Consider the following 13,970-nt stretch of genomic DNA (forward strand, 5'->3'; position numbering starts at 1 on the left):
GGATCTGTCCTCATAGTGGTTAAAGAGGTGCAAGAAAGCAAGCCAACTTGAGAAAGGCCATTTTAAGGGTGCTTGTATCCTAACTGCTAACATCTCATTGGCCATAGCAAGTCACATAACAGCCTATAGTCCAGGTTTTTGGTTTTTTTTTTTTTCCCCATGGAGGTTACTGGAAAGGAAGTGAATATTCAAAGATAATAGTCGAATCTACTATGCCTGTTTTTCCTATGATAAACCATACAGTAATGAGTCTTCTATTTGTCTCTTCTTGTATACTTGGAAAGTTATTTTCAAGATATACCTGGAAATGGATTTGCTGGCCCATAGGGAACTTTCCTTTTCACATTTGCCAGATATTGCCAGTTTTTTTTTTTTTTTTCTAGAGTACATACAATAATTTGTGTTCTTTCCAAGAGTTTCCTCCTGTGCATTCCTGTCAGAACTTGATAATATCAGACTTAAATGTTTAGCAGACTGATGGGAGTAAATTATTGTATTTTTGTGGTTTTATTTCACATTTTACTATTATTTCTTGGTTCTAATATACTATAGAAATAACTGACCAGTCATCAAAGTTTTATCTAAAGAAAAGCACTAGACTTAGATAACTGATAGCCATTGTAGTCTGGATTCATCAACCATGATAATTTTCATGACCTTTGTCATAAAAGCAAGTGGGGCTTATCATTTCTGCATGTTATTGACCACTCACATTATCATTTCCATGAATTGCCTGTTTGTATTCTCTATTTGATTTTCTTTTTGATTAGTAAAAATACTTTATATATTCTTTATTGGAATCTGTTATATGCATTGCAGATATATTTTATTCTGGGAATTTTTTATTTTGTTTGTGGTAATTTTTAATTACAAAAGTTGTCAGTATTAATACTTTCAAGTGTATCTATCTTTTCCTTGACGGTTTATACTATCTCTTTTTAACTGCTCTATTGAGTTATGATTAACATAAAATAAACATCACATCGTGTTTTAAACATAGTGTTTTATTTATTTTTTTTTCTACTTTTTTTTCCCATCCTCCACCCTCCCCCCTCCCCACCTCTCCCCTCCCCTCCCCTCCCCTCCTCTCTCTCTACCCCCTCCACTGTATAACCCTGAGGGTCTCCTTCCATTTCCATGCAATTTCCCTTCTCTCTCCCTTTCCCTCCCACCTCTCATCCCTGTTAAATGTTAATCTTCTTCTCCTGCTCTTCGTCCCTACTCTGATCTTAGTTACTCTCCTTATATCAAAGAAGACATTTGGCATTTGTTTTTTAGGGATTGGCTAGCTTCACTTAGCATAATCTGCTCTAATGCCATCCATTTCCCTGCAAATTCTATTATTTTGTCATTTTTTAATGCAGAGTAATACTCCATTGTGTATAAATGCCACATTTTTTTAATCCATTCGTCTATTGAAGGGCATCTAGGTTGGTTCCACAGTCTTGCTATTGTGAATTGTGCTGCTATGAACATCGATGTAGCAGTGTCCCTGTAGCATGCTCTTTTTAGGTCTTTAGGGAATAGACCGAGAAGGGGAATAGCTGGGTCAAATGGTGGCTCCATTCCCAGCTTTCCAAGAAATCTCCATACTGCTTTCCAAATTGGCTGCACCAATCTGCAGTCCCACTGGCAATGTACAAGTGTACCCTTTTCCCCACATCCTCACTAGCACTTGTTGTTGTTTGACTTCCTAATGGCTGCCAATCTTACTGGAGTGAGATGGTATCTTGGGGTGGTTTTGATTTGCATTTCTCTGACAGCTAGAGATGGTGAGCATTTTTTCATGTACTTGTTGATTGACTGTATGTCCTCCTCTGAGAAGTGTCTGTTCAGGTCCTTGGCCCATTTGTTGATTGGGTTGTTTGTTCTCTTATTGCCTAATTTTTTGAGTTCTTTGTATACTCTGGATATTAGGGCTCTATCTGAAGTGTGAGGAGTAAAGATTTGTTCCCAGGGTGTAGGCTCCCTATTTACCTCTCTTATTGTTTCTTTTGCTGAGAAAAAACTTTTTAGTTTGAGTAAGTCCCATTTGTTGATTCTAGTTATTAACTTTTGTGCTATGGGTGTCCTATTGAGGAATTTGGAGCCCGACCCCACCGAATGTAGATCGTAGCCAACTTTTTCTTCTATCAGACGGCGTGTCTCTGATTTGATATCAAGCTCCTTGATCCATTTTGAATTAACTTTTGTGCATGGCGAGAGAAAGGGATTCAGTTTCATTTTGTTGCATATGGATTTCCAGTTTTCCCAGCACCATTTGTTGAAGATGCTATCCTTCCTCCATTGCATGCTTTTAGCCCCTTTATCAAATATAAGATAGTTGTAGTTTTGTGGATTGGTTTCTGTGTCCTCTATTCTGTACCATTGGTCCACCCGCCTGTTTTGGTACCAGTACCATGCTGTTTTTGTTACTATTGCTCTGTAGTATAGTTTGAAGTCTGGTATCGCTATACCACCTGATTCACCTTCCTGCTTAGCATTGTTTTTGCTATTCTGGGTCTTTTATTTTTCCATAGGAATTTCATGATTGCTTTCTCTATTTCTACAAGAAATGCCGTTGGGATTTTGATTGGCATTGCATTAAACCTATAGAGAACTTTTGGTAATATCGCCATTTTGATGATGTTAGTTCTGCCTATCCATGAACAGGGTATATTTTTCCATCTTCTAAGATATTCTTCTATTTCTCTCTTTAGGGTTCTGTAGTTTTCATTGTATAAGTCTTTTACCTCTTTTGTTAGGTTGATTCCCAAGTATTTTATTTTTTTTGAAGATATTGTGAATGGAGTGGTTGTCCTCATTTCCATTTCAGAGGATTTGTCGCTGATATACAGGAATGCCTTTGATTTATGCGTGTTGATTTTATATCCTGCCACTTTGCTGAATTCATTTATTAGCTCTAATAGTTTCTTTGTAGACCCTTTTGGGTCTGCTAGGTATAGAATCATATCATCTGCAAATAGTGATAATTTAAGTTCTTCTTTTCCTATTTTTATGCCTTTAATTTCTTTCGTCTGTCTAATTGCTCTGGCCAGTGTTTCGAGAACTAAAACATAGTGTTTTAAACATTACAAAGTGTTTGATGAGTTTTTATATATTAGTCATATATACATACTAGTGAAACCATCACCACAATCAATATAATGAGCATTTTCCCTATTTGTGAATGGGAAAAAGTACCGTATGATCCTCTTCTTCATTCCCATTTGCAATTCTTCTTTTCCTGTCTTCCCTGCTCTCCAACTCTCAGGCAACCACTTCTGCTTTCTCCCTTGTATAGCTTTACTGAGTGTCAGTTTTCTTCTCTATGAATTGTTGAGAGAAGACTGTAAATTTCTGACTTAAATTGTGAATTTGTGTACATATCCTTTTGATTCCATCAATTTTTTGAAACTTTCTTATTAGGTGCATCTTATTTAGAATTACTACATTGTTTGGTAAATCTCACATGCTAGACAAGTGCTCTACCACTGAGCTACACCCCCAGCCCTTTAAAAATTTTATTTTGAGACAGTGTCTCCACAATTTGCCCAGGCTGGCCCCAAATATCCAGTCCTCCTGCCTTAGCCTCCCAAGAAGCTGAGATTACAGGGATGTGCTATCATACCCATCTCTTTTAACATCTTTTTAAAAATAGCTGTTAGAAAAACTTAAAATACACTTATATTTGTTATTAATATTATGTTTCTGTTGGACAGTGCTGCTCCAGTTAGTAAGCATTATTAGCCTTTATGATGAACCACGTTTTACTCATGAGACATCTGATTCTAGCCTAATACTTATTTATTTTTAAAGTATCTAGGAAGTTTCATTTCCTGGAAATCTGTTAAGAGTTTCTCTTTCTTTTGGCAGGGGGTGGAGTGGGGTAGTACTGAGGATTTAGCCCAGGGATGCTCTACCACCGAGCTACATTTCCAGCCCTTTTCATTTTTTATTTCAAGACAAGTCTTACTGCGTAGGGCCTCACTAAGTTGCTGAGGCTGGCCTCAAACTCATGATCCTCCTGCCTTAGCCTCCTGAGCCACTGATATTACAGGCATGCACCATCATGCCTGGCTCACAGAGTTATCCTCACTATTCTAAGATTTCACAAGCATACACTGAATGTAGATAGGTTTTTGTTCATTCTGTTTTAGAACCCTTGGTAAAGTATTAGTTTGTGTCTCTCCAGTTTTGAGAGAGTTTCTGCTAATATTTTTTCTGTTTGTAGGTCCTGTAGGATATGACTTTGTCATATATTTTCTGCTTTCCATCCTGCTATCTTTTTGTCAGTAGTCTGGGAAGTTACCTTTTCTTCTCTTTTGACAGTATATTGAAAAATAGGGGGAGATAGGCAGAATTTTAATTGTCTATAACTCTTTCTTGTTTGTTTTATAACAGAAGCTTATTCTATCTTTTTGACTAATATTTTCTTGAATATTTGTGAAGTTTTGAATTAGAATTGTTTTAAAATTTCTTTCTGTTTCCTAAATTATCTGTTTCTTTTATAATCAGTGATTCATTTTGTTCAGGGCAGGCTTCTAGAAGATGAAACACATTTCCTGTAAGGAGAATGTGTAACAAAATTTGTGGAAGGAGAAATGCAAAAATTTTCTGGGAGCAGTGGTAATTGGTTATAACACTGTGGACAGTATATTCCTGTCTAAACTAGCATGAATATGGTAAGACATGAAAGAAAAGGATTGAGTAATTATACAAAAAAATATAGTTGGGAACTGATTACTTTCAGAACTCCTACAAAGTACCCTTTTATTGAACTAATTGTATGCTCCCTTATAATGTTAATTATCATACCCATATGTCTTTCTCACAATTGGAACTCTTCAAAGAAGGAATTGTATGTTATTCATACATTCTTTTGTAGTATCTATTGATCAAGTATTGTATCAAGTATGGGGAATAAAACATTATGCAGAGACAAAAACATCCCTGTCAATCAAACACAATGTATGTACTTATGTCTTTCACAGTGCTCAGAATTCAAACCTAGGTATTCTCTATTCCCCCTGACTCCCTATATTAGGATGATATATTAAGATGGTCTCTTGAGCTTTGTTGCAAAAGTTCTTTTGGTATTGAACTCTTTTCTTTAAATTGATACAAAAATAATATTATGCATTCTGTTTAAATATTGTTCTTCACCTTAATTATAGGTAATATAATAGAAAGAGCACCCCCCCCCCCCCGGGAGGAGTCAGGAGTCCTAATTTGACTCTATTGTTAAATAAGTTTGCACATGCAGCTTGTACCCTGTCAATCTCACTTTTCTGATATGTAAAATAAAAGGTTGGTATCTTTTAGGACTTAAAAACTTTGAATCTGAAAGTGGGACAGAATATTCATTCTCATGGCCTTAGAATAAATGTTGTAGCTAAACTGTCTAGTACATTTAATTGAGTATCTGGAAACAAAACTGAGATTTGTTCTTTTATATGTTTCAGTTGAGTTAGAATCAGTAGCTCATTTTTTTTTTTTTCTCTTTTTCAGACTTGGGCCTGGATCAGTATATAATAAAACGCTTTGATGGAAAGGTGAGCAAATTGTGACACTTTGATGTGTATCCTGTTGTTTACTAAGAAGACTTTCAAGTTCCTCTAGAATCACGTGTGAGAGATCCCTGAATACCTGGTTATTTTACAGAAAGCATGTTTAAGTTAGCAGGTCTGTGCCTTCAAATGCTTCTACAGAAAGAATCAAACAGAATGTTCTGTTATATTTTTCTATGTGAGGTGACTCTTCACAGGTTGTCTACTCTTATTGAGAGCTAATTCGGTGTTTGTTAACTTTTGAATATTAACTCAGTAGTCATTATAAGCATTAATAAACAACTCCACAGAATGGTATTCATACAGTAATGAAATCATTTAATGATGCATTTCTCAGATCATAGCTTCATCATTAATTTATGTACAAGTGTATATATGTGACAATGGAGAAACTATCTGGATTACATACTAGCTGCTGCCTGTGAGCAAGGGAGGAAGCTGATACACTGGAGATGGGGTTGCCAGCAAAGGAGACCAACCACCTGCAAGATCAGAAGTCAGGTTCTGAGAGCTCCAGTACTTCAGCAGTTTTCCATAGCCATTCAGCTTCTCTGGTTTCCTCTCCTCACCTCTCAGTCCATCCCTACCCACCACTGCAAAAGTTTTCTTCCAGGAGGGCCCCTTCCTAATCCCTTTTTGCTCCACAGACATCCATTCATCCTGGCATTCACCCTGGGTACCAACCAAAATATACTAGACAGAATGTCTGTCTGAGATGCAGAGCTAGGACATAGGCCAGCCATCTTCTAATTGGAGTGCTATACCCCTGAGAATGCAGGAAGACTTTTTAGGAACTAGTGAGTATAAACAGTTTCAAAAGGAATTCATTTCCAGACCCTCCACTTGGATGGGTTAGAGTTGGAGTGCAGTTATAAGGAGGTCAGTGTGACTTCAGGTATTTTCCTTCTGCTGGGGTGAAATAGTCTCTGGGACTTGGGGGCAAGAAGGATGGGCATCAAAAAAAAAAAAAAAATGCCATTATTAGCCAGGCATATGATGCATGCCTATAATCTCAGCTACTCTGGAAGCTGGAGGTAGGGCAGGGGCTTGCAAGTTCAATGCTAGCCTTGGCAATTTCACAAGACCTTGTCTTGAAATAAAAAATAAATACATAAAAAGGGTTGGGGTAGAGCTTAGTGATAGAGTGTCCCTGGTTTTAATCCCCGATAGACACATAAATATTTAGCCCCCCAATGTTACATTTGTATTTGTATTTCTAATTTGACCTTCCTTAACCTTTATGATAGTATATAACAGTTATTCTAGCTATAAAATTGTGAAGTTCCTTATAGTGCTTTTCTAATAATTATGAAGAATATTCCAAATTTGCATGTTTGCTTATATTTACTTTCAATTTTTTATTTTATATCTGAATAAATTATATTTGACATCATTCTTAGGTATAGAAAATAAAAGATTTAATTTTATTATCTCATGAAGTAGTCAAACATGTTTTTCCTTTCAGGATAAATTTCCCCAAGAGAAAAAGAAAACACTGCCCAGTGTCATAAAAAAAAGTAATCTGTCGCTTTTAATAAGGTGGAAGAAAGAATTTGAGAAAAAAAGAAGAGCCAGGAGTGGCTTTACAAATCGTAAAAGGAAAGAATTGAGAAGGAAAATCATGAAATGGATGGAAAAGGCAGGATCACAAAAGAGGGTCTAGATGGGTGGAGTCAATCTTAGTAAAAACTAATTTTGTGGGGATGTGCCAGTTATTTTATCTTTAATGTAAAACTCTGTACCTTGGTAGGGAAGCATAGATGTTTAGCTCTTTTTCACAAGTGCAAAGAATAAGTGGCTATTAAGATATGAGAAATTTTAGCTAAGGCTACCTAACTGAAAAGTGTCTTTCCCATTGAGTTGGCACAGTGCCTAAATACCTCCATCTGTGGTATCTTCTTTTTATCCTGTTTTGTTCCATTGTCCCAGATATGGGGCATCTAAAAACATAAATGTTGTATAAAATTATGACATAGTTATAATTTAATAATTATAATATTCATTAAAATACACATAAGCTCTGGATTATGATTTCCAACCTATTTTAATATATCTTTGTCAGTTTCATTGTAATATTCACAGAATTGAAAACTTAGGACTTAATGAGTTAAAGTCACATATTCTTAAAGAATGATCAAAAAGAAAGGGCACTGAACTAGATACTAGGAGACCTAGGTTGAGTCATGGCTGTCCTTAGGGACAGCCACATCTTTTCTTTGATTCTTGGTCCTTCTGCTTTGTGTCCCGTAAAGTACCATATTCATGTGAGAGGTTACTGCAGACACTGATGTCAGGATCTAATTTCAGAGTCTCCAGCAGGTCATGTCCCTGTTTTCCCTGTCTTTGTGTCCTTCGGAGTTCAGCATAGGCCTGGCACATAGGAGGCTACCAATAAATGGTGGTTAATTTACAAAAAATCAACTAGTCTATCATGTTGCTTGGACGCATGACTCGTTAAGTCAATAATATAGCAAAGTCAATTTAACAAATAACTGTTTTAGCCACTGAAGGAATCCAGAGTAGCATGAGAATTTTTATTCTTTGATTTTTATTTTTATACATGTATAAACCTGAATATATGTAAAGAAGTTGAATGTGTACAAGTTAAACAGCAGATTGACAGGCTGTTAGGGGAATTTTCATTCCTGGAGATTTCCCAAATATAAAATCTTTAATGATAACTCATGTTTTATATGTGTTCATATATATATATATTTGTAGTTGAGCACAGTACCTTTATTTATTTATTTTTATGTGGTGCTGAGAATTGAACTCATGTGCTAGGCGAGCGTCCTACCGCTGAGCCACAACCCCAGCCCCTCATGTGTTCTTTAATTTTTTCCTGTGGGCCCAGTAACCACTTAATTCACTTGATGTTAAAAATTTGCAGCTTTTGGCATGACTGATGAGCTTCATGTTTTTTCAAAAGTAGAGTTTTTCAAACTCTACTTTTCTTACCATTAACATTTTATAATTTCCACTTTTTAAAATAAAATTGCAAAAATAAAATGTAATAAAACATTAAAAGTATTTGAGTACTACCTTGCTGTGGAAACAAAATGGTAGTGCTTCTGCATTTGGAAGGCAGACTTTACAGGTTCTAGTTGAAAATGTTTATTTGTTCACTAAAGCATAAAATTTTAAAATTGGAGTAAAACAGGCAAGATTTAGGAATATCAGTTTGAAAGTATGGTTTGTATGAAAGACAGGCATTGAAAGTTGTCCTTATAGTACCAGAATAACAGGTTCTGAATGAAAAAAGAGAAATGGGAGACTCACATTTGGAGGTGTAGAATTCAGCCAGTGACCCTAATCCAGCTCACTCATTGCCTAGTAGTCAGTGAACAATCCGGAGTTCCCATTCAACCACCTTACGATATGTTTGTTGAATCTCTTGCCAGGTTATTCATTAAATTCCTTTATTAATTTCCACCAAACACGTTCTTTTTTTTAAATGCCTTTATTTTATTTGCTTATTTTTATGTGGTGCTGAGGATGGAGCCCAGTGCCTCACGCATGCTAGGCAAGCCACTGCGCTAGAGCCCCAGCCCCTCCACCAAACATGTTCTTGAGGCAGTGTTTTAGAGTAAATGGTAGGCTTCTTGAATGGATTTTTACTGAATGTACTTCTGATTTATGTCTTTACAAATTATTTTTTATTTCATATGAAATTTAAGAAAGTAGTTTCTATCCTATTTTGAAGTATATAATGATAAGTACAAAATTGATTTAGCATTTGATCAGTTTTAAAAGTTTTTCCAGGGCTCTTATTATGTATGAAGTCCTTTACTGGATGGTTATGATTAAGGTCAACACTTGAATTCAGCTATTGATCATGACCTTTTTTGTTCTCTCCATTAGAAAATATTAATATGTGTGTGTGTGTGTGTGTGTGTGTGTGTGTGTGTGTGGTGCTGGGGATCGAACCCAGGGCCTTGTGCATGCAAGGCAAACACTGTACCAACTTAGCTACATTCCAAGTCCCAGAAAATATTAATTCTTAAATAGCACTTTCTAGAGTATATGCATCCTACAACAAGTTCCTCCTGAAAATGCCAGGTTTATGTGGTAATTATAGTAAATTTTGTGCATTGTGGCCAGAAACGTAGTTAGAAAGCTAAATGCCTTGGAGGAATTTCCTTTTAGACTTATTTTGATTTTGAAATGAGCAAATGTCTTTCCCTTCTTCTCCTTCTATGAAACTTAGATGAGAATCTTCCAGAGCTCATTACTATCTTATGTTAATGAACACTAATTCTTTACTCTCAGGATACTAGCAGTTTCCTTTGTAAAAAAAGAAAGACCTACATTGTCACTGGCAATTAAATCATCTATTGCATTTTAGAACTTTCTAACATAGGCCTTGTCTGAAGAATAACAGCTATAGGTATCATTGTTTTTAAGAATATGTTTTGACACCTAATGGTACTGTTTATTTTTTTAAAAAAAATATTTAGACTAGGTTTAAACATTTTTAAAACTTCAAAGCTTGAGAGAGTCTAGATTTTTTTTCTTAGGACATATTTGAAAATCATTATAGTAATTTTTTTTTTCCAGCACTGGGGATTGAACCCAGGACCTCCCACATCCTAGACAAGTGCTGTACCACTGAGCTACACTTCTGGTCCTGAAAATCATTGTAAATAGCTTATTAATGCTGTTATTAAGATTATAATGAAAAATAAGTCTGGCTTTTGTTTTAATGTAATATATCATGAATTTTTAAAATTCCACATATTCCACATACAATTTGTTATGCAGTTATTTCATGTACTTCAGATTAGTTTTTTTAATGAAAACTATATTTTTTCTTCATTTACTTTTTTAATGTTTAATAATTGACCTGTAAAATAAAGCAATTATTTCTAAGTAGAGCAAAAATTTTACATTATTTTCAAATATTTATTTCATTTAATCATTTAGTTGCTGTCTTTTATTGATATAGCTTATTTCAAGTGGTTTATATCCTTCATTTTCCCATTTTCTCCTACTACTTTTTCATTCATCAAACTAAATATAGAAACTATATTTTGTATTTTCTGTATAGCAACTTAATCCAAATCAAACATCACCATATTTTCTTTAAAAATCTCAGTAGAAAACTTTGTGTTTCAGATAAAGTTGTTTCTTAAACATTACCAATTCAGAGACATCATCTTATGTCTTCTAAAAACTATGAAGTTCACATTCTATTTTAAGTGTTTTTACAACAAATTGTCCATTGAAACTGATTGTCCATTATTATCATTCCACCATATATTTCTTTCTTTCTGGTTTGGTCTGGGGATTGAACCGAGGTCCTCGGGCATGCTAAGCATCTCTATCACAAATTTCACCCCCCAACTCTAAAAGTTCTTTATAAAATATTGATAAATGAACTTTGAAATATTCCTTTGGGGATAAATTTATGGTTCCTTTAAGGAAAATATGAGCATATTTTTTCCCATAATATAATACTGTTAATGCTTTGTTTGAGCTGTGATTATTTACTTCATATCACAGATAAACTAAGACTCTGGAATAAGGTCATATATTGTATTTCTCCTTGAAATGTATGTTATTAAAGGATTTCTTCTAAGAGTGAAGTGCATCAAAGATCCAGGAAATGTAAGTGAGCAGATGTGGGAACTGAAAGTCTTATGGGACAGATGAATCTCCATATTTAATTGAACTACTTAAATCCTGGTCAGATTTAGGTAGTTTATATGTAAATAAGATAGGTAATTCTGCATTGTTGAGTAGTCATTTTCTCCCCTCCCCCCATCTTTCTTTCCCACCTTTGAGAGACTTGAAACTAGACAAGTACAAATTCTTGTTGAATTAATATATTTATTCAAGTTTTTCTGTTGCTAAATATGATTATGTAAGTAGAAGTTTATTGTTTTTGCTTGTGATCCATGTTTTCATTTGCCCTGTCAATTCCATCTTTAAAGCAGGGTATATCACTTATGTTCTTTTTTTCCTAACAAAAACGAAATTCTTGCTTTAAAAAATATGTATAGCAGATTCTAAGAGATTATACAAATATTCAGTTCCTTGAAGCCAGAAGTTACTCACAAATATTTCATATTCACATGTTATTTGGGAGGTGATGATTTAGCACTTTTTAAAAAAATTTTTGTAGTTGTGTATGGACAGCAGGGCTTTATTTTATTTGTTTATATTTTTATGTGGTGCTGAGGATCAAACCCAGTGCCTCACGCATGCTAGGCAAGTGCTCTGCCACTGAGCTACAGCCCCAGCCCGTGATTTAGTACTTTTTAAAAGCCCCCAATAGCTGGGTACAGTTGGCACATGCCTGTACTCCCAGTAACTAGGGAGCCTGAGGTAGAAGAATCATGAGTTTGAGGCCAGCCTTGTATTGTAGCTCAGTGATAGAGTGCCCCTCGGTTCAATACCCAATATCAACTAATCAGTTATTCAGTCCCCCAATAATGTATTAATTCATTGATTGTCAGTGATTTATTTTTCCAGCTTCAAGTGAACTCTCTAAATGGAAAATGCTTGAGTATATTTACCACAGAAGGGAATTAATGCCAATAATAACAATATGAAAAAAATAATAGGAGAAGCCTGGCTCCAGAGTCTACCCTCTCTTCGTATATCTAAGCTGTTTTTCTTTATGACCTATTTGTAAATCCAAACATTTTCTTATGTTAAGTAGTTCTTATATTTTACTGCCTTACATGATGCTGTTCACTAAAAAACAAAACAAAAACAAGAAACCTTTGATAATTTTGCTTTGTTTTCGGTAAGAGTTGTTGAAATTGTCTTGTTTTTTTAATTTTTTTTTTTTAGTTGTAAGTGGACACAATACCTTTATTTTGTTTATTTTTTTATGTGGTTCTGAGGATCCAACCTAGTGCCTCACTACAGAACCACAATCCCAGCCCCTGAAATTGTCTGTTTTTATTTTAATTTTCATAAAAAAAAATTTTGGAGATGGAGTTTTGCTGTGTTGCCTAGACTGGTCTGAACCTTCTGTGCTCAAGTGATTGTCCTACCACAGCCTCCTGTGTAGCTGGGACTATAGGTGTGTACCATCACGCCCATCTCCCAGTCTTTTTCTGTTTATCTTGATAAAGTATAGATAGAAAACCATAATAAATGAAAAGCATAACATAATTTTAAAGAAAGAAGAGATATACAAATTTTAATACCTAAATTTGGGGATAAGAATGTCAAATTCTGTTATTTGTTCCATTATTTTTTCACATACCATGAGTCTCAATTGCTGTTTTGAAAAGTGCTATGTCTATTTTAATTGAAGCCATCGCTTATTTTGTTTCTTCATTTAGTAGTGCTGGGGATTAGAGGCAAGCACTCTACCACTGAGCTATATCCCCAGCCCAAAGCCATAACTCTTTTTTTTTTTTTTTTTGAGAAGAAGAATATTTATTTTGGTTCACAATTTTGGAGGTTTCCATCTGTTGGCTTATTGCTTTCAGGTGGGTGTCTAGGCACTATATCTTGATGGGGAGCTCATGGTTGAACAAGCTCCAATGCCATCACTCTTAAAGTGAGCAATGCCATCTATATTTGAAAAATTGAATCTCTGCTGATTATAATCAGACAAATAGAAAAAGTAATGTTGCTGTTGTAAACAAAACCACATATTTACTCTTTCAAGTACATTAAACATGAGGCTGTTCATTATAGTCAGTCTACATGGGAGCAAAAATTAATATGTAATGAAATTGCCATAGTGAACTCAAGTCTGATTCAACGTTTCAGGAAGTTCTTTGAGCTGGGAGTATAACTCAGTAGTAGAGCTCATGCTTAGCACTGAGGTCCTGGGTTCATTTCCCCATCAGAAAAAAGTTAATTCTTTACACCTGCTGGAATTTTATGTTTTGCTTTTAGTCACAGATTTTCCCATTTTCTTTCTCTCCCAGCTCTTTAAATTACCCTCAAAACATTTTCTCAGTTTTCTCTCTTCTGACGAATTAGCAACTTTAGTCCTTTTTTCCACACAGTAACCCTAAAATCTAGCTTTGGTGTCTGGAATATTTTCCAAGGCATTTCATTTTGAGCACTCAGTATTTGACAGCCATATGTGAATGATTATTAGATATTATAAAGCATGCTGAATTGAGTGTGAAAAATATAACCTCATGCATTGGTGTACTTATTGTGTAATAGAGCAGTATGAAAAGAGTGTGGACTTGAGATAATCATGTATTCATTCAAATATGGGCTTTACTGCATAATTGATGGGTAATTTTGGGCAAGAGACCAGTTAACCTCTGAGTGTCAGTTACACTCTGTAAAATTGGAACATTAGGTAAAGCATCTGGCTCTACAGATTGTAGCTGTTTTGCATGACTTTGAGCCCTTTACTCAATTTATGGAAGGAATTATCTGCTAACGTGAATTATCTTCTTTCTTAGTTTATATGAAATGCTACATCTTACCCTATGC

The 13,970-nt window shown here is 35.0% G+C and overlaps 1 protein-coding gene across 2 annotated transcripts in view; it reads left to right on the top strand.

The window, feature by feature from the left end:
- The window catches only part of Micu1 (mitochondrial calcium uptake 1), a 191,871-nt gene that overhangs the window by 56,984 nt on the left and 120,917 nt on the right, over nucleotides 1–13,970 (top strand). For both annotated transcript variants that reach the window (XM_027931277.3, XM_027931276.3), the window contains exon 5: nucleotides 5,491–5,534. In XM_027931277.3, the coding sequence (XP_027787078.1) occupies nucleotides 5,491–5,534 (44 nt within the window). The remainder of the gene's footprint in view (nucleotides 1–5,490; nucleotides 5,535–13,970) is intronic.

Source organism: Marmota flaviventris, chromosome 4, assembly GCF_047511675.1.
Source record: "Marmota flaviventris isolate mMarFla1 chromosome 4, mMarFla1.hap1, whole genome shotgun sequence".
Lineage (NCBI taxonomy): Eukaryota > Metazoa > Chordata > Mammalia > Rodentia > Sciuridae > Marmota > Marmota flaviventris.